This window comes from Pieris brassicae, chromosome 9, assembly GCF_905147105.1.
Source record: "Pieris brassicae chromosome 9, ilPieBrab1.1, whole genome shotgun sequence".
NCBI lineage: Eukaryota > Metazoa > Arthropoda > Insecta > Lepidoptera > Pieridae > Pieris > Pieris brassicae.
This window is the reverse complement of record NC_059673.1, coordinates 4912992-4935811: the sequence shown is the minus strand read 5'-3', so window position 1 is coordinate 4935811 and position 22820 is coordinate 4912992. Positions and strand designations below refer to the sequence as shown.

The 22820-nt window shown below is 34.9% G+C and overlaps 1 protein-coding gene across 1 annotated transcript in view; it reads right to left on the bottom strand.

The window, feature by feature from the left end:
• LOC123714297 (atrial natriuretic peptide-converting enzyme-like) overlaps nt 1–22820 on the bottom strand; it is an 82661-nt gene that overhangs the window by 44512 nt on the left and 15329 nt on the right. Inside the window, exons 2-5 of the mRNA XM_045668513.1 lie at nt 16949–17030; nt 4521–4722; nt 3419–3638; nt 2979–3349 (exon numbers count right to left, since the gene is read on the bottom strand). Coding sequence (XP_045524469.1) covers nt 2979–3349; nt 3419–3638; nt 4521–4722; nt 16949–17030 — 875 coding nt within the window. The remainder of the gene's footprint in view (nt 1–2978; nt 3350–3418; nt 3639–4520; nt 4723–16948; nt 17031–22820) is intronic.

The following is a 22820-nucleotide window of genomic DNA, read 5'->3' as shown; positions in this document are numbered from 1 at the left end:
TAATTCTTTATTCAATAATTATATTTTGCAATGTAATTATATTGCTATTCGATTTATCATAATTTGTGTTAAAAGAGCTGTGATAGTGGTGCATTCAGCGCGCGACTCTCGTCAATGAGGTCGTGAGGTTGAACTCCGGCTTTCTATGTGCGCATTTAACACTCGCTAGGGTAAAAAACCCAGATCCTGAACCCAAAAGGCATGTGTTAGGAATACTGATCTATTTGCCTATTAGGAAAAACAAATGATTGTGGAAGATACAGGCCAGGCCTGAAAGTTTGTAGGGCTACTGGTTTTTTTGATTGTATTTTTCTTATTAATATTTTAAGTACTCGACTTCACAATATGATATTATTACTAAACATTTATCTTTTATCAGTGTGCCTGGAATGAAAGTTTACGGATGGATTAAACAGAGTTTAGACTCTAAAATAAATTTTACCTACACATTTGCCTTAATATTTAACAAGTTAATCCGGCAACAAACAAAGTACTTAGAGCTGATTTAGATTTTATCAATTATGTCACAGATTTTAAGCGGATATAAGAAGTAAAAAATTGAATACAAAAAAAGCACACAAAAAAGATAATATTTCATATATTCTTTTGGTATATATCAAATCCAATAGGTTTAAAAATCAGGCAGTTTGGAATAACCTCCGTGCTCACCATAGTGTTATTAGTAATGTTGTAGGGACAGGCGCCGAGCTTACTGGTTATATTAATACATTTTAAATTTTACAGTTTTTAACACACTTTTAATTGTTTCAGTATCTAATTAGTTGATTATATATAAGTCGATATTCAGCGACCAATAAAATAAGAAGAGTAAGTGAGGTAAAGAAAGAGAAAGATATAACATATGAAAAGCAGAATTTATGCCTGCATTTTACAAATAATATTTTCTCGATTTCATTACATTTCATCGTGAAAATCTGATGAAAAGGTATTGCATTCGTTGCAAATGAAAAGCACCGAATTATTTCTTGGAGATATTAAAATCCTATTTACATAAATATTTATTTGAAACTTCAGCGATTTACGTTTTAATTTTTATTAATTTGTTTTATTTCCTTTCAGTTTTAATCAAAAGGATGTTTAAGTTGATTAACAACTGTCTTGTGATTTATTAAAGTAACAATTTTTACATAATTATAGATTGTACGGAACTTAAATTTAGGCAGTGTTGGCCTAGTGGCTTCAGCGCGCGACTCTCATCCCTGAGGTCGTCCTTTTTGTCTAAATCTTAAATAAAAAGGTTATTTCTGTTATAGAAAATTTATGTTTCAACGTCCAAATTCATAGTATTAGTTTGGAATATCGATGACGTAATAAATAAAAAATAAATAAATTTTTCCTAATAATTATAAAAGTCCTACAAAAATAAAAAATGGGCTTTCAAATTTTGGCACTTGACTTCTATATCTATAGGTCTATCTACACACGCTTAACATTACAATTTTGGTTTGTGGTTCTTTATTACACTATCAAAATACCTACGACTCTTCATCATCATTTCCCACCAATAAAAAATGAAAAGTAAGGTGACGAAAAATGCTTGGAAATCTACCTGCATAAAATATAAATCCATTTACAGCACATCCGGGCACGCCAGGACAGCGCCTGCTCTGCATATAAAACCATATACAACTTTCAGACGTTAAAAAGTTCCCGGGAAAATTTAATGTACCGGACGTATTGCGCCAGAAAACATGCTCACATTCGCTAACTTATACCTCTCAATTATAACTTTATTAAAGTAATTAATTTTAATTTAACTGAATAACTTTGTTATAAAATATGCTACTTTGTATTGAAATGAATTAAGTGTTAATCACTAGGAATTTCGTCTATTTAAGTACAATCAGAGTCAATAAAACTTTTGCAATGCGAATAAGGTTGGTGGGATGGAGTTGTGAAGGAACTCAAAGCAATAGAGGTTCGCAAATGGGTGGGACTCGATTGCGATGGCGAAGTGTTCTTGAGGAGGCTCAGGTCCACAAGAGAGAAGATTTACAGAATTGTTTTTTATGTTACAAGAGGCAAACGGGCAGGAGGCTCACCTGATCTTGTGTGATACCGCTGCCCATGGACTCTCACAATGCCAGAAGGCTTGCAAGCGCTGCCGGCCTTTTAAGAATTGGTACGCTTTTTTCTGAAAGGATCCTTAGTCGAATTGGCCTTTATATTTTGTATTCTGTTGATGTCCGATGATGAAACTCAGCTGCAAGTATTAATCCAAACAACCCATCTGAACACTCTCCATTCTACTCTGCAGTACAAAGAGATCCCACATCTCCACGCAACCCCAAGGGAAAGTGACTGGTCGTCGGGAAAATATATAGGTAATTTGTTTGTAAAAAGATATATTATTAGAGATATTCTTTTTAAGTTTAAACCTATTGATAAGCGTGAGACCACACTAATATGCCGATTACTACTCTTTTAGGCATCATGTACAACAAAATATGTTAAAAGGAGGGGCGGACAGTTTCTTTCCAGTTCTCATTCGTTCTGCACCCTTGATTAAGGAACTAATAAATGTAATAGGGAGAAATTGGCTATGCCAAAAATCAATCAGGAATAAACCTTTTATATGGCTATTAAAGTTTACTGTGTATTACTTTTGGAAAAAAAATATTATTCAATAAATGATATTGCGTGAGACACTGTAGTTGATATAAATTTAATAACATTTGATATGACACGTACGATATAAATAATATAAGAATTGACCAATTTATATGACTCATAATGTAAAATGTAAAACTCCATTAAATACAAATTTGCGCGGCATGGTGTGTGGCAGAATAAGCGAACTTACTATTGTACCTTTTTGTACCATATTCTTGCAATAAATTATTATTATTATTTTTATTAATTTTAGATTCATTTCTTTAACGTTCAGTATACGAAGTAACTAGATGAATAAACTATAAAATTACTTTTTGTTTTCATAAAGAAAATAATTAACTTACCCGATGATGCAACGACATATTACTGCCATTCTGAAATCGGACAATGGTCTGAAGAGACGCTGGCGTTGACATACTCTTTGTAATCGATGAGTTTGCATTCTCTTTCTCTTGTTGTTCTTTAAGCAGGAGGCCACGCGCTATCTTCGCGTTCAGACTCTTATTCAAATGCTGCTGCGGCAATAATGGTGCCTCCATTGTTTTTGTTGTATAAGAAGGTGACGAGGTTTGGCTAAATGAGTCTGACGAAACATTAGAGTCTTGTCGTACGCTTATAGTTGAGCCTGAACTCGGCGAGCGCTTGATCTGTGTCTGTGGCAGAGGGTTATCTGGCATCTTCTGTGGCGGCCGCCTCGGTATTGTTGGTTGTGGTGGTGGTGGAGGTTGTTGTGGGATTTGTGACGTTACGGAAGGTTGAGTTGGGAATTGGGGTTGTGAGGGATTGCGGTTGCAGTCCAATCTTGGAGGATTCGTTTGTATTCGACGATTGCCGTTGGGGTCTGTAGGAATGGGTCTAGGGGGTGTAGGTGGGGGGACCCTTCTTGGTGGTTGTGGTGACCGCCGGGGTGGAGCAGGTGGTACTGGCAGGGGAGCGACAGGAGCAGTTCTCTGTGGCACTGGAGGAGGCTGTGGTTGCACTGGCTGAACTGGTGGCGGTGGTAACTGTAACAATATATTTTATAAGTAGAAATAGTATTTTTAAGGAACAAACTCATTTCTTTTACTTGCTTTTACGCTGAGGAATAAAGTCAAGGCTCGTGTTAAAATAGTAATTGCGAGTAAGGAGTTCATACGTTTGTGTTAATTACATGCAAATCAGGCAATGCAATGATCAAAATTTCATTAATTAATTATCCAATATCATATCACATAAATTCTGGACTTTATGGGTACTCACAACAACAACAACAACTCAACGACAACTCAATTATTTTGTTCTAATTAGTTATTATTATTAAATTTTGTAATAGCATTTAATACGAGTGAAATTTAAAAACCAAAAAACGATAAAGTCAATATTAGAAAAATTACTTAATGTGAAAGTCTCTATTATGAATACAAATATTTGGCAAAGAAAATTTAATAAGACAAACATCTTTGGGATGGAGCTGCAATATCTATAGCCAATATTGGGTGTAGTCTTCGGTAATTACACATGATGTATTGATCTCTGAACTTTTCCCGGGAGCCGCGGCCTTACAAAGAATAATTGATAAGAACTTGGTACCTGCGGTAATAACTGTTTTTTCATAAAACTTTTGTTATATACCGAAGATCATCTATTTAAGAACACAGTATTTATAACTTGTTCCAATATGCAATTTTTTAGATTCTGATTAGCCAAATATAAAATATAACAAATTTCAGTCCAGCCGCTACTCCCCTCGTGGTCTCGCTGTTGTTGTAGCTGGTGTTGTTGTTTGTCTAGTTGTTTTAGTAACTGTGTACCTAGAAGTACTAGTTACCGGGAAAAACTATTTTTTATTTGGATTTGGTACGCTCTGTACTCAGCTTTGGGCTGTATTCCCTCTATATGTGTCTCACCTTTACAAGCCGCGGGGGCGCCAGTCTCGAAGGTGGGCAGTAAGGCAATGCATCCGAGGGACAGTAGACGAACCCCGAGGGTCTGGGTTGTGGTGGTGCACAGGCCGCTGTGGAGTGTCTTCTTGGCGTGCCAGGGTTAGGTCTCAGCAATTCCATTAGCTTCTCACCAGGTGTCGCTGCGAGGCTGCCCGCTCTGCCGCACCTTATAACAATATATTTTCAGTTTTTTATAGAATAAATAAAACATTTCAATAAAGAATTTTAGCAAAAACAACGTCACTCTTTATTTTAGGATAATCAATCAAATATTTTTTTCCATGAAAGCTTTCAGTTTTATATTAAATTATTTTTAAATTATATTTTATAACATATATTGTTTAATTTTCACGTATGATGATATGGTATGACGTTTGAAGGTCAAATATATAGAAGGCCATCTGTTGCACGAAGTATATAAACATAATATGTTATATTATATTTATATATTTACTATTTAGTCTAAAGCTTTCGTCTTCCACGCCAAGTAACAATATAAAAGCTATATTTCGATCCAAGGGTGTTTAATTAGGCGCCGGGCAGCGAATGAAGCGGCCTATTCATTACGTTGACAGCTAATTACCGCCCTTGATTAGCAACATCGGTTACCGCTCAGCCATTCAATGCGCTGTCATCTGTTAGCACTCAATAGGACTCCTGACCTCTTTTAAATATTATTTATACTTAGTTACTTTAATGCCTTCTCTTTTTAAATAATCTTCAAAGAGAGTATGTTACAAATAAAAAAGAGTGGCGGAAAGTTTCTTGCCAGTTCTTCTTGCCCGCTCTACGCCCTTGACTTGCGAACTGGTAGTAAATGTAAATTTACAATTAATTTAACTTCTTTTCTGACGTTCATAAGTGCACTTGTTTATCTATATGAATAAAGTTATTTTGAGTATGAGTTTATAACCAAATGAATGCCGAATAAAACATTTTTTCTATTTTTGTATGTGTTCTTCTAGTATGTCTTTAAACCTTTTTAGGTCTAGGCCTCAGATTTATGTATCTGTTTCATGATCATTTGTTAATATAATAGGCAAGTAGGTGATAAGCCTTCTGTGTCTGACGCACCTCGACTTTTTGGGTCTTAGACAAGCCGACAAGCCGACGGCGTTTTATGACCCAAAAAGTCGACGGCGTGCGTCAGGCACCGAAGGCTGATCACCTACTTGCCTATTAGTTTAACTAAATTATAATCTAATTATTATATTTTTATAAACTAAAATATAATATATAATTTAAAAAAAAAACGTGTGTCTGTACATAAGTACAGATGTTATACTTCTTTGGCGTAACAAGAGAAAAATCTTTTTTTTTCTTTCGTCTTATTCTACGTTTTTTGAAAAAACTACACTAACAATAGAAAATAAAGTTTATTTAAAGATCACAAAAAAAATATTTCTTCATAATTAAAGACATGACTGACTGTGCTAACTGCAGAGTGTCGGTTTTTTGTGGCGGTGTACGAGTGTCGGTATTTTGTATCGGTGTGCGTGAGCATCGTCAAAATTTACCCTTATCATTTTTCCCTAACGCGCCAAAAGAAGTATCACTTTCTTCTAAGAAATTTGTCAGTTTATGTCTTCAGTTCTGTCTTCACTGTAACTGAGTATCGTGTCGTACATTTGTTCACTTCGTGATGTGACCAATGGTTTTCTACAAATCATTTTTATACAATCGAGTGAAGCCACACTCATTGGGATAACGAGTATCCTCTTATGAGGATAATAGATGCTTTCAGAATTAATTAACTCGTAATTGAGACAAGATATTATACTTCGAGTTATCTGGAAAGAAATTCAAAATGTACAAATTGAAACTATATCGCTATTTAATATCGCCTTGCATGATACATTCCTTTACGTATGCATTACAAAAGAATTTGTAATTGAATAAATAAATTTTCGATCGTCTTCTTTTTCTTAGAATTATTATACAAAACTTTGTAGGAATATTTTTATTACTTGCACATGATTTTGAAATGATTATAGATTTTTAATTAAATAACTAAACCCTCGTAACACTTAGTCTAACTAAACATCGACTATGATAGAATTTAGAGCGGGTAAAATCATTAAAATATTTATATCGAACTAGTGACACTTCTATGCCTCAAACATTAATTTCCTAATAAGAGGAATGTTTTTAAAGTATTCGATATGTGTCTAAGTTAGTTTTGACATAGACAATAAGTGCAAAAATCAGACGAGAATTTTAGAAATAGTTTTTCGGTAGAAAATGGGAAGCGAAGGCGAAATGTACGATTATATACGTTCGAAGTTTCTCTTTTTTATTTACTTTACTTTTTGCTATCAACGGTCCACTGCCGAACTGCACTAGTTTTAGAATTCTCTTTTTTATATATGTCTATATCGGTGATAAATCTACTTATTAATCTTATTTTCTACCATTACAGGAACTTCACACTAAAACGACAACTACGGTTTATCATTTATATATATTTCTGGATTCTGATCCAATCCTTTTTGAAGTTATATAATTTTACACTCAAAATAAATAATAATGATAAAATGCACTACACATTTTTTATAATATATCAAACTCGGGCAAACTGTATAAACTTAATTTAAGGAACTATTTGAAAGCATAATCCGTAAAACTTATAAAGTCTGATGACGTATGAAGAAGGTTTACGCATATAATGTTTCGATTATTGTCACAGATATATATGTTTATAACTGCAAGCTTTAAGGCTTTTTATTTATGTTTATTCATGACACATCAATACAGGTCGGCCACTGCGTATGCAACTTTTCCATCCTTACAATTATGACATTTACGATATTACTTTCATTAAACGTTAACAACGAACGTTACTCGAGAAACTATTTATTTTTATGAATTTACAGTTTTAAACTGTGTAGTGCACAGAAGTTTCCTAAAATAAAACAAAAATACTATAAAATACTATTAATTATTAAGGTATTGTCAAATATAAAATACATTTTATGAAAAGAAATATACAGAATGAAAATCAAGTTATTATTAAATTTAACCCGAAACTGGTGCGATGACGCCTGCGGTCGCATTAAACTTCCCTAATTAATCACCCCTTATGTGGCTTACCTACCTACTAAACTTTGGATTAAAAAATGTGGCTATATTTTAAAAACAATCTGTTATTAGTAAAACTGCAATAAAATCATCACTTTTGTCATTTACTTTAAAACCACTTATACGTTGAGATTGTGAGATTTCTTGACGTACTGAAAACAATTGACAAAGGAGGGCAACAATATTATATTTTGTCTCTTAATATATTAACTATTAATTTCTCTTTACAAAAAAAAAATTGATAATGAATCGAAAGATTATTACACTACAATATTTCTTATACCTATATTATACCTATCTTATATATTACCTTCATTTATTCATATATTGCAAGTCAAATTTATGTTATCTCAAATAAACGTTAATTATCCTTGTCATTATATTGTAAGGAAAGAAAATTATATCTCTTAAATAAATATTTGTTATACTTATTATTTCATAATTACATTCTTTATTGTCTACTTTATTTTTGTGTCGTAACACAATTTAAATTTTTTTTCATCGATATAAAAATTTTAAATTATTTTATTTATTTATTTATTTACACTTCGTTACACTACAAAATAAAAATAAAAATTAACATAATTAAATCAAAAGGAGGGCAACTGGCGGCCTTATCGCTTACGAGCGATCTCTTCCAGGCAACCACTGTGAGTAAAGAAAAAAATAAATGTATTAAATAAGATAGGCAAGTAGTGCAAAATACATGTAATACACAGTTGTTAAACAAAACTAAACAGGAATAAAATATTAAAGATACATTAAAGAGTAAAAAGACACATAAATCACGATAATTTAAGATAAGTCTCACGTCAGTTAGTAGTTAGTAAGAAAGTTCGGGATACGATGTGGACAGGTAATGTTTGTACAGAAGAAATTTAAAGGAAGATAAAGAAGGAGCTAAGCGAATAGGGACGGGAAGTGAATTCCATAGCCTAACTGCGGAGACCTTAAAGGAATCGCCAAGAAAGGAGGAGTTATGAGATGGGATTTCAAGGGTATAATTTTCGGAAGAGCGTAAGCTATAGTTATGGGCTCCCAAAAAATTGAAATCATTTTTGAGATAGGAAGGAGTTTTAGGGTTGAACAGGATGGAATATAGGAGATGAAGAACATGAGCATCGCGTCGCTGACGAATTGGCAACCAGCCTAGCCGCTTACGGAACGCAGAGATATGATCGTACTTTCTTAGACCGAATATAAATCTGATACAGAAATTTTGGAGACGATCCAGTCTATTTAGCAATTCCTCGTTAAGATCGGAGGAGCAGGCATCGGCGTAGTCCAGTAAAGGCAGGAGGAGAGATTGCGCCAGTGAGGTTTTGGTACTAAAGGGAAGAAAATTACTGAGACGTCGAAGGATACTGGAGGCACCGTATAATGTTCGGCTAACTTCTTTAACATGCTGCTCCCAGGATAAATTTTGATCAAATAAAACCCCCAAATTTTTTACTGTACGGCTAAAATTTAAAATTACACCATCGATATGGATAGGGGATATCCTGGCCCAATCAATTCTCGTCGTGAAATAGGGGCTGCCAATAATTAATACCTTACTCTTTTTGGGATTGATTAGAAGACCAAATTTTTTACTCCAGTCAACTATCTTTGCCAGCTCATTGTTGGTAGATTGTATGGCTTGCGGGAGATCATCGAGACTTGATTGTACGTAGATTTGAAGATCGTCAGCGTATAAATGAAAATTAGTTGAAAGTCGGAAAGTTAAGGAGTTAATATATATAGCAAAAAGAAGAGGAGAAAGTACGCCACCTTGCGGAACGCCAGATTCAATCAAACTCCACTGAGATATGCAATCGCTTGTCTTAATACACTGGCGGCGCCCATTAAGATAGTTAGAGAACCAGTTAACAGCATGAGAAGAAATATTAATAGATCTAAGCAACCCCATTAGAATTTTAAAATTAATAGTATTAAAAGCGTTGCTGAAATCTAGCAGTGTGAGAATTGTGAGTTGTTTGTGGTCCATGCCTTCGCGAATATCATCGGCTACTCTGACCAGAGCAGTAGTAGTGCTATGTCCAGGTCGAAACCCAGACTGAAGTGGATTCAGTATGGAATTTTTGTTTAGGAAATTATTTAATTGCTCATGTATGAGGCGTTCAAGTACCTTGGATAGAAATGGCAGAATCGAGATGGGTCGAAAATCAGAAAAAGTACTAGGATTAGCCTTTTTGGGGATAGGGATGATAAGTCCATCCTTCCAGCAAGAAGGAAATTCACCTATAGAAATGGAAAAATTAAAAATATGTGTGATTACAGGAAGTATAAGAGAGAGAATAGGTATGATCATAGCACGACTAATCAGGTCAGAACCAACAGCGTTGGAATGAATAGAAGAAATACTCGATTCAACTTTCTGACTAGAGAATTCATCGAAAGAGAAAGATGGAAAACTAGGACGAGGGAGAGATGATATATACTCAAGTGTTAAGTCCAGATCGATATTACTTGAAGTGGAGTGAGAGGTAAAATGGGCGTTTAGGCTGTTTACGTCGATATCGGGAGTCATGGCAGTACGTGGTGGCTTACCGATACCCAGAGATTTTAAGAATTTCCATATTTTTGAGGGATCCCCATTAGACACTGAGTCGTGAATGTGTCGTCTCTGCGCATCGCGACAACGCGTGTTGCAACGGTTGCGCAAGGTTTTGTAAAATACATGTTCCTTATCCGTTTTGGCTGTTCTCATCTTGGCCTTAGCACGGTTTTTTTGTTTAATCAAAGATTTGATTTCATCGTTGAGCCAAGGAGCAGGTAAATGCTTGAGTTTAACGGGCCTCAAAGGAGCATGTATATCATAAAGATTAGTGATGGAGGCATTTAGTAAATCAACTTTACCATTGAGGGTGGGACACTCGTAAATCGTGCTAAAGTCAATTCTGGCCGCATCTATAAGCAGACGCTCGGTGTCGATCGCAGCAAAATTACGCCTAAGGACTACGGTGGGTTTTAGTTTAGGAGGTTTAAGATTGAGAGACAAATAAATGAGGTCGTGATGAGAAAAAGCAACAGCAGGAAGTTGGCCATGGTTGGTAACTAGGTCAGGAGAAGAGGTAAATATAAGGTCCAATAAGGAAGGAGTGGAGCCTGGGACTTTGTGTGTGGCATTAAGTGGCAGGTTATGAAGATTATAAGATTCGGTGATGGAGAGCAACTTTTTCGATCGGCAGTCGTCTTTGATTAAGCAGGTATTGAAATCACCCATAACTATTATGTTTTTATAGAGAGGCGAAAATTTTTCAAGAGTGTTATCAAAGCCTGCGAAATAATCGACTAAAAGAGAAGGAGAGTAAAACACTCCAAGGAGAATTTTAGTCTTACTGAGCATGACCTCGACCAGAAGATGCTCGCATTCATTAGGTGGTGGTGGTTGAGGAGACATACTGATAATAGTGTAAGGGATGTGCGATCGTAGGTAAATAGCGACGCCACCTCCACGCATTCCAACTCGATCATTTCTTATTAGGTTGAAGCCGGGGATAGAATAGCTGAGGGAGGACAGGGTTGGACACAGCCAAGATTCTGATATAAGGATAGCGTGAATTTCGTTGGATACAAATGTTGTCAACAAGTCCAAATGGTGAGCAGGAACGCTTTGAGCATTAATATGGATGACATTCAAGTGTCGCGATTGGTCTTTAAATAAAGCTGTGAGGATACTATGCAAGGGAGGGGGAGATATCTCAGCGCTATGGAATGATTCGAAATCCGACGAAGAGACCGATGCAAATTCAAGAGCTTCACTATCGTGATTCATGTGTTAGCCAATAATATTTATGTATAAGTCTACTAAGTATATAAATTTTTAATTTATGTACAAAAATGATCCTGTGTTCACACTCAATCGCTAATATTAGTGAACAGAAAATATAGTCACACACTTTAAGAAAACAAAAACAAATTAACTCAAAGGGGTTCAATAAACTAATTGTAACTATTTCCAAAAAAAAAAAAAACAATTTACCAAGGGAATTTATATATAGTTTGCAGTGATAAATTACTGTAAAAGCTTATTATAAGAGAATAATTTTATGAACTGTGGAAATAGATACAATCTATCATTAATTGACAATCACAACTTTTGACAGTGTCACATCACTTGCTAGTTATTAGTTATTATCTGTCAGTGGGGTCTTTAAAAACACTAAGTAAACAAAAGTTAAGGTTATGAGATACTAAATAATAATATTTTAAAACAAAAGGAAAACAAAAAAGAACTGTTTAACACTTAAAATTAATGACATCAAACCAGTTGACAACAAAGTTGATTATAACCCCGGAACCATGGAACACCGACACTGAAGTTAATGACCCTTTCTTGGAACCTTCTTACGGGTCATGTCTCTTGTTCGCTTTGCATCATCAGCTGCGGACGATGACGGGATGCTGCCCGGGACTGAACCAAGTTCCTTCAACGAAGAGATGCGGCGAAGTTTCCCATCAGCCCCAATCACTTGTACACGTCCATCCTGGGTCCAACATTTTGAGACACCAAACCGCTTTCTCGCCTCCATAAATAGTGAGTGCCTTGTTTTTGTTAGGAACTCAGACAAGGTTATACCAGTGCCTTTAAGGCTAGTCTTGGCAGCCCAGATCCTTAACTTATCGGCATGTTCACGAAACTTTAATAATATAGGCCTAGGCTTTTCATTGGATCTTAATCCTACTCGATGGCAACGGGTAAGGCACTGCTCCGTGACATTTGGACACTTTAAAAGGATGGATATCATATTTGCAATGGAGGCCGGGCTTTCATCCTTCGCTTCATTTACTCCATGCAGCAACAGACACTTTCGCCTACTACGCATCTCTTGCTCATCCTGCACTCTAAACAGAATCGCCATCTGAGACTGGAGATTCTCTAGGCAGAATAGAACAGAACTTTTAAATGTTTCAAACTCCCTAGCAAGTGGAGTTTGTTCCAGCGATGGGGACCTATTCTGAGCTGCAATAAGGCGCTGCTGGAACTCCTCCATTCTGGTAGACACCATTTCGGATACATCCCTTAAAGACTTTTTAAGATCCTCCATAATAAGGTGCAAGTGAAAAATTAATAGTTCAAATGAAGGTACTTGAAGAAGTGATTATCAAACTTTAAGTTAATTTTAGTTAAATATAGGATATTATTAAGGAAAAATTGCGATTAATGTGTAGTGGAACATTAATTCATCAATGGAACTGTAAGTAACAAAGTTCAAACCCAAATACTATTTTATTTTAGTACAAATCACAAGACACACCAATACACGTTGCACTACCCACTTGTTATGTGATTATGTAAATTATGTAAATAATTATAAGTTTTTAATAATAATACATAGCTTCAATCCGTTTAAAAAGTGTTTTCTTACTAAGTAATTGTTTTATATTTTTTATAATCACCGTAGTTCTTGCGCATTCTTGGACATTTTTAGAAATTAATGGGTCAATAAATGAAAAATAAACTATAATTAAAATCTCGTTAAAATCGAGTAGCGCAGGTGGCGCCAGAGCGCCAGGATTATCGAAAGTACTTACGGCCTCATGTGGACTAGTACATCACTCCTGTCACCGTTATACCATAGGATTACAGAATCTTGATTTATAGGGAAGACAATCTTAGGAAATTTGACAAACAATTTCCTTCATTTTAATTAATAATATGCTTTGGCTTTTCTTTAAATATTCCATCGCTTTTGAACCTAGATTTTCATTTAGTCTGATATAAACTTAAAAAAACCGTGCTACAACTTTTTTGATGTGGTATTCAGATTTGAATATCCAATTTATGAACATTTGTTTATTCTAAAAGGCGTTCAGCCTTCTGTGCCTGACACACGCCGATCCCGATTGTTGGGTCTAACTAGACCAATTGGTCCGGTTTCCTCACGATGTTTATTTCACGTACGAGCAAGTATTATGTACACATAGACAGAAAGTCTATTCTAGCCAGGGATCGAACCCACGACTTCAGGGATGACACTTAAACGCTGAAGCTACTAGGCTAACATACCTCGAGTATGATATTGATAAGGTCTATACGATATATAAATAGCTAATTGTATAGAAATTATGATTTGTAAGTTTTCATTTAAAGTAGTTTATTTATGAATGCCAATTTCTAAACTTATATTGCAATTACCAAGAATTTTTATTTCTCGTTTAAAGTTCTAATCATAAATTATTTCTACACATATCGATGTTTTAGTGAAAGTAAAACTAAACAAATGCACGTAAATATCTGTATCCAGTAACTGTGTTATTTCACTACATACATCTCTCAGTAAATTGACCATACAGATCGATTTTTTTATTTGAACCCATTGCAATTGAAGTAGATCTTAAGATTGAACCAAATAAACTAACTGAAACTCTAAAAATAAAACATTTATTCCTGTTTTTTTTTAAATTTTCATTGCTTCGATCGTATGGTATTGAATTAATTTAATTTACTTTTTGTGGCAAAAAATAAACAATGCCAAATGGATAGGACGACGCCCATGGACACTTACAATACCAGAAGACTCGCGCACTTTGCGAGCCTTTCTAGATTTGGTACTTTCTTTTCTTCGCTACGTCAAAATACCTCGACCTACAACCGGTCCCTCAAGATTAGAGAATATTATCACAAAAAATATTTTTATACAATAATAAAGATTTCAGCAGCTTCAAGTATTACAAAACGGGAGACACTTCATTTAAGCAATACTTAATGTCTCCGGGAATGGAAAGATAATGAAGTGGTGATAAGAACGTGTCGGCGATATTTAGAAGAGGTACTCAGTGAATCATTAAGCACCCGGACTGGAATGAAACCTTATTGATTTTTGAAAGGCTTTGTGGACTGTTTAAATATTCACTTGGTTTCTCTTAAAGTTCCAAAGACAGAATTTACAAGTTTTTTTATGGAAATTCTTTAATATAGAGTAGGTAGATTAGAAAACTTTTTCTCGAAAGAATTTTGTAAGTTGTCATAAAAGTACTATGTTCGTAAGTTGTTATATAATACTCACACGTGTATATCTTATATCTTACACATTTCTAAGTGTTTGATTGTCCTCTTTTTAATATGTATTTGAGAGAATAAATTAAATAAAAAATGTATATATACAAAAATACGGGGCTCCGAAATGAAATAATTCACAAAAAAAATTGGAAGTTCAAATTATCCAAATTTCCGTTGCGTATAAACTCAGTCTAATTAAACATTATATGATTTATCGTAGAAGTTATCCAACAACTAATTGCCATACTTCAATCATTCGTCTCATTTTGTCGAATTGTGTTTGCGATGTAATGTGGGTTTTTATAATTGTTGTTTAATGAAGTAGTTAATTTTAGTGCCCACTAGATGACGGTTGTCCCATATTGAAAAAACCCGGTATAGTTTCTGGTTAGCTATTGTCTTTTCTGAGTTTACAAAGGGTGCTTTGAAAGTAATGATTCAAATGGACACAGTTCGGAATTCAAATTGTGTCCGTGAATTTGCTTTTAATTTTTAAATACTATATATTCTAGGGTTACTAAGTAAATAGTTTCAGTATGATTTAATAATTGAAAACAGAAATAACAAGTTCAGTCTATTTGTCTTTACTCATACTATTAATCTTAGTCAAATTTACAACTTGTCCCATCGGACTTGTACACACAGGGAACTATGCCTTAGAACTGTGTACTGACCGATTTTACATAAGACGATACCAAAATTATTATTTAAATAAAAAACTTGTTTTATATACCTTATTGAAAGATACTCAAATTATGCAAAGATACTAATTAAACGACATAAGGATCACCGCCATATCACTTTCTATAAATTCAAACAATATTGAACTAATATTTTACACTCACTAATTATATATATACGATAAGAGCTTGGTTCAGTTCTAAGAATATAAATTATTCAGCTTAAGATGAAATAAATTCAAGAAAGCAATTTCATGAAAATATATAGCCAATAAATTTATACTGAATTAATTCTGTCCAACACAAATTATTTCATCAGATCATCCGATAAACAAAAATTCAGTTCACGATGGCATTAAGCTTATGTTTGTTTAATTTATACATTACATTATTTGCCTTGTGACAAACTTCGGCGCTGTTATGAAATTTTCGTAGAATTTTGTAATACTGATTTTAACTCATTAATATACGTTTATTTTGTTTCCAATAAATCAAATCTTCTTGTAAAATTGGATGATCATATAAGCAAATGATCACACAAACCAGAATTATATAATTTATTAAACAGACACATAAATCGTATAATAAATGTCGTGTAGTAAGCGTTACGTCTAAGTGTCCTGTTAGACGGTTCCTGGAAGCTCTCTGTCATTAGCAAACATTGCCTTTATTAGTTTCATACTTCGTATTTGCTTGCTCCACTTATTTTATTTCATACCGACTAGATTCCGACACACGGAATGAGTTGCAATATAAGTTCTTACAATATTTTCTCTTCAATTTCGCCAACTGCGTTAAAATATTCATGAAACATTAGAAATTGTTAAAATAATGTTTTTATTATTATGGTGTAATAAATAATATAGCACTAAATTTGATTATGCTTTTTCGAATAAACAAAGAGCATTAATATGTGTAGAAGATAATATTATTATATTATTGTAACTAACTCCAACGATTGCAGAAATTTAGGCTTAGTAGTTTAGTTCTTAGGTAATATCTAGTAGGTTAATTGTTAAGTAATGTATCAAAACTATCACGCCCTCCCGAAAGAGACCACATATGAAAAAGACGACTGGCTACGCCCTTGAGCCTATCTCACTTCATCCACATTTATGACATTCTCGATGCAAGCTAGTCAATTTTGAGTACTTTTGACGTGTCCTTTTTCTAGTACGTACTGAATTTCATCCAGGTATGTACGAGAAGTCCTACCCTACCCCTCTTCACCATCCACGGTTTCCTTGTATATCCTGTTCATTAGCCGCTTCTCATTTATCCTTTCTACAGGGCAAAACCACCTAAGCATTCCCGTTCGTATCCGTCACAACGACCTATTTTATCTCAGTCGGCTCAAGTATCTCACTATTACTTATATCATTACGGAATATATTTCTTAACGATCTGATTTTAACGGCATTTAGTCCACTTTAAATGATCCTCTGCCATGCCCAGCATTCACTATCGAACGTTGACTTTAGGAAAACAACACCTCGTTGTTGTCAATTTCGTTACTATACATAAAGAAATAAATCATTTTAAAATGAAGATTGAATTTCGAAATAAATAACCTATACCTATGAAACCCTCTATACGTAGCTTTGTCATTATTAAAATATAATACTCACCGTCCCCTGAGTGAATCGTCACTATCTGGCACATCCGCTTGTAACTGCATCCCGCTTTGCGCCCACGTCACTGTGAGCCAATCTGTCAAGACAAAAAAAAATAGGTATTTCTTTTTTTTATTACATTACTAGGGGCAAATGGGCAGGAGGGTCGCTTGATTTTCAGTGATACCGTTGCCCATGGACACTCAATACCTGAGAGCTCGCGAGTGCGTTGCTGGCCTTTTAAGAATTGGTACGCTGTTCTTTTGAAAGAACCTAAGTCAAATTGGTTCGGAAATACTTCAGTGGACAGCTGGTTCCGCATAGTGGTGATGCGCATTCATTACAGCATATGCCAAAACAGATGCATATTATTTACTAATAAACATAATTTTATTTACGTAACTATGTACTAAAATTTAACAACTATATGTAAACCAGTTAAATTAAGATATCATGAGACGGATCTGGATGGAATGTTGATTTGCACAATCAAACGTAGAACGGGACCATAATTCTGCTGATTAGCAACCTCAGCCTCCCGGATGTGTTTATACTTAATAACACATAAAACAATAAATAAAGCTCCAAAAGAGAATAAAAGTAAAGATCTGTACAAAACTACGAGGTGAAAAGGAATATTTTTACATTTAATTAAATTTATATACTCATATCCAAATAATGCATGGCAATATGTATGTCTGTTCTATTGGTTCTTATGTAACAGACTTTATTCCTGATGACGGTTTCCATACGATGTTTTATTTCGTCAATTGTACATTTAGAAATGAAAGCTCCATAGTACAGACAGTACACCTTGTGGAATATGATTATAAATGTAATGCTAGAGTGAAAGGTAACTCGTAGAAAATTAAAAAAGGTAGATATACACAGTTAATCTGCCATACCAAACGTTTCACGAAGTGCGTATAAATCAATAGCGCCTCAGGGACGTACGTGCCTTCTACTTTACGACCTTATTCTTTATATATATTTACGATTCTACAATGTTGAATACGATAATATGAGTATTAAATCGAGCAAGGATGCTGATATGACAAAAACACATATAAATTTAGTAATTTAAGTCGTTTAATTTGGAATGTTTAATGGCGGCAGTAAAACGAAAATAAGCTTTTGATTTAATGTTACATAATTCAAAAATCGATCCAGTTTTGACAGTCGTGGATACATTATGTAAGGTTGGGGAAAAAGTCTAATCGCATTATAGTATGTATGTATGACGTGTAATACAATCTCTTTGCCTATACTATTTGTTTCAGGCTGGTTTTGGTATCATTAAAAGTTTAAATTTTAAAGAAGATAATTCCAAATTCAAAACAAGACAATTTGTGGTTTTTATTTATTTTTTGTACTGTCAAGATGAGTGAATCTAATAAAAAAATTCGATACATTTTAAAATTTTACTACAAAAAATGTAAAAATGCAACGCAAGCCGCCAAAATGTTTATGGACCTAGTGCAGTGTCTGTCAGAGTAGGACAAATTTGGTTTAAACGTTATCAATCCGGAAATTTTTATGTTGAAAATGCACGTCGCTCTGGTCACCCTATTACAGATAAAATGGCATCCATTTTTGAAAAAGTGGAGCAAGATCGGTATATCAGTAGTTTCGACAGTTTTGGCGCATTTGAAAAGACTGGGTACTCAAAAAAGCTCGATATTTGGGTACCTCACGAGCTCACTGAAAGAAACCTAATGAACCGTGAACTCATTTGTGATTCTTAATTACGACGTAATGAAACCAAACTACTTTTGAAAAGGCTGATAACTGGTGATGAAAAGTGCATCACGTACGAAAAAAAAGTGCAAAAAAGGCCGTGGTCAAAGGCCGGTCAGGCTTCACAGACTGTGGCGAAATCTGGGTTAACTCGCAACAAGGTGATGCTGTGTGTATCGTGGGATTTGAAGGGCATTATGAGCTGTTACCACCAGTCAAGACCATCGATTCTGAATTCTACTGCGAACAACTGATACTGATATTGATGAAAGCGGCCGGGATGTATAAACGGAAGGGGTGTAGTTTTTCATCATGATAACGCTAGACCTCACACAACTTTAGCCACTCACCAAAAATTAAGAGAGCTTGGTTGGGAGGTGTTTATGCATCCACCATATAGACCAGACCTTCAGCTTTCTACCTGTTTCGGTCTCTTCAGAATTCATTTGGCAGTGTCAACATCACGAGAGGACGGGCAAAACCAATTGTCGCGGTATTTTGACCAGTATCCCCAAAACTTCTATAGCAATGGCATCATGTTCCTACCCACAGGATGGCAAAATGTTATCGAACAAAATTGTACCTACATACTTTAGTTTAATGTAAATAAACTAATTGTATTTTCTTAAAAAATGCGAAGAAACTTTTTCCTCAACCTATATTATATTGATGTTTTGGTTGTAAGATATGTCGATTTCAGGGAATTTTTATTACCGTTATGAAAGAATACGTTAACAGAAAGCTTCACTAGATGATGCTGGATGTAACCGTATAAACGAGAAGTTGTGTGTTCTGACGAAAAAAACTATAAACCATTTTGAAGAATTAACAGCATTTATTTCTCAATGAATAATATAAAACACACAGGTAAAAATATAATAAAGATACCAAACGTACCATGTAATGTCGGAATTGCCTGAAAATAATATTATAAGCCCCTATTTGTTGGTGAAGTTGGGGAAAGTTTGTTGAATTATAATTACGTAGGTATTGTGAAACAGTTAGTAGCGGCTTAAATTCCAATAACTTTCACGAATTTAATATTTTATTATAAGCCTCTCGTTTCTAAAGGAAATTAATTAATTATTGTCTAGACTTTTAGTCTTTAGAAAATATATATAAAATCAAAAGATTTCGACTACTTATACGTGGCGATGAAATTTTCTTCAATTAGAGATAATAGATTATCTTAAGAAACTTGTAATGCCTAGTAACGAGTAATTTAAGCTGTGAAAGCGTGTCTATTGAAGCCCATAAAGAGCGGCCATAACAGCCCATGTCATTTTAGTAAGTGCGCTTCCGGGAGGAGGGGTGTATACTTTTTTTCAAATAATTGGGTCGTATCTCCCAGACCTCCACCGAGAGTCAATTCCACAGTCCGCTAGTAAATAAATCTATACTATTTTTTTCTCTTTAATTGTTCTGTTTTAAATCTAAGCTTTTTCGCTATATATATCGCTTTGAGAGTATTAAATTTGATAATTTATTTGTAAGAATATTCACTTAATTCTAGGCAGCTTACTGTGATAAGACTTATTGACTACATTTAGTTAAAATATGAAAATTTAATTACATTCCACACAGCGAAGTGAAATGAACATTGAATCAGAAAGAAAAATATAAGATGCCTTAAACGTAAAAAATACATCGTTCAAATTTATTGAACTTCCGGGCAAATTGGTATCTGTTTCTAATTTTAACTTAAGTCATCATTAAATGGGGTAATAAAAACTTACGGGCTGAGTCCTGACGAGTCCTTACGAAGAGCTGAAGATGTTACTGAGTAGGTTGATTTTACTCAGCAACATAAAGCTTCACACTAACATCCATACACACCTTTATACACATACTCACTCATGTGCGGCACGTTATACAAAATTATTATTTTAACTATTACTAATTGTATGGTGTTTAAGTATCGTATTCGCTATAACAGTCTTACCTACTGAAGAACCACGCATTACGTCGCGATTGGGAAACTTGTCGCATTAGCATTCTACCAAGAGTCTCCGAGACTAGCTGCTACAGCAACCGTCTTCCATTATTTGACATCGCTTTACAAGTGTTTAATTACAGGTGATACGTCGGATTGTTTTCGCTCGCACATACAACATAATGTCGTTCGATATGTCAACATGATGTTGACATATCGAACGACGTTCAGTTTCGCGGTCATTTGGAGGGAAAGGCTAAATTAGCCTCCAAAAAGCTTGGTGTGCTCAGCAAGGCGAGACGGTACTTCACTCCGGGCCACCGCTTGCAACTCTATAAAGCGCAAATACGGCCCCACATGGAATACTGTTCTCACCTCTGGGCGGGGGCTCCCCAGTACCAGCTCCTTCCACTTGACCGTATCCAACGAAGAGCGGTTCGAATCGTCGATGACCAATCCCTCTCCGAGCGGCTCGATCCTTTGGCGTTGCGTAGAGATGTGGGGTCACTCTGCATCTTCTACCGCATTTACCATGGAGAGTGTTCAGAGGAGTTGTTCGGATTAATACCTGCAGCTGAGTTTCAGCATCGGACGTCGAGGCAAAATACAAAATTCCACCCGTATCACCTCGACGTCCGACGTTCCACGACTGAGCGTTTCTCAAGGCAATTTTTGCCGCGCACCACCGCTATGTGGAACCAGCTGCCCACTGAAGTATTTCCGAACCAATTCGACTTAGGGTCCTTCAAGAAAAGAGCGTACAAATTCTTAAAAGGCCGGCAACGCACTCGCGAGCCCTCTGGCATTGAGAGTGTCCATGGGCGGCGGTATCACTTAACATCAGGTGAGCCTCCTGCCCGTTTGCCCCCTATTTTATAAAAAAAAAAAAAAAAAAAAAAAAGCATCAGATTAAAGAAGATCTTGAATTACTAAACCACTTGTAATTTGCGCTCTCGGCCTGGAACGTATTGATTTACATCCTAAACCTCACAGTCTCCTTTCTAAGGATTGATACCCATGGCAAAGAAATTCGACTTTGCCATTCATCTACGGTTTAAGCACTCGCCTGGTACCGTACAACCCTACCAAAGGCAGGGAACAAATTTCAATTTAGAAATAAATTTGCACAACGATCGGGAATTAAGATACCTAATCCCACGGACATCTAATAAGGCCACCTACAAGGCCCTTGGAGCTGGGACCCTGGCACAGGTATCTTTTACTTAAAAGGGAGACTAAATCTAAAAATTGTAATGCATGCAAGAATAACACATCTTTATTCATATTAAAAATATGAATATTTCTTAAACAATTTTAAACGACTAACAATAAAGGCCTTTATAAGAATTAGTCTCTTTCTGTCAAATTGGATTTACGCAATGACGAGCGGAGACGGATGTGTAATTTAGTTATTTATGGCGTTATACTTAAGTCAATATTTATATTCTTTCAAATTCAACTCTCACTTATGATTGAATTATGTAAAACTCGAGACGTATGTCGCTTGACGAGGGTCAACGGGTAACCATGAATTTAGTTTTTGCTCCAATTTCTCAATTTGCCGCTAACTTGCTTTTCGTAACGAGATATATTATTTATTATGCCAGCTAATTTAATATGATTAATATCTTTTAGTAGGGATTTCGAAAGTTCAAAGTATTTTAATGTATAGAAGATAATGAGATAATATGATCTTCGAAAAACAAATTAATTTTCTATCCAAAGAAAGATGTGTACTCCTTGGTTTAGTGCGTAATATGGGTAAGATTCAGAAGTAGTACTTATACGTTTTTGAGATACAGAAGTCACAATTAGCGGTAAGTATCGGCGGTAAAATGCAGCCTGGGTTGATATAAGGATCCGTTTCTGGCAAAATAATATCTCTTACAGACACAGAAAACTGATCACCCATGCCTTCAATTAAAGAGATATATACAGAAACTTCGATAAAATTCATAATATAAGCTTCCAAATACAAGCTTTGGCTCTGTTATAAAAAGTAGAAAAAATATGGTCTGTTTCGGACATATCACTTATACTCACTATAAAAACTTCAATTTATCACAAAAATAAAAATATAATGAATGTTGTAACCAACAAATATCGTACAAAAAAATTAATGGGAAAGATCTTGCAACGTTATTAGAACCAATAATTTTCCATATTTATTTCTGTAAAACTCTTAATATTCCTCAGACTTTATAAGCGGCTTTTAAA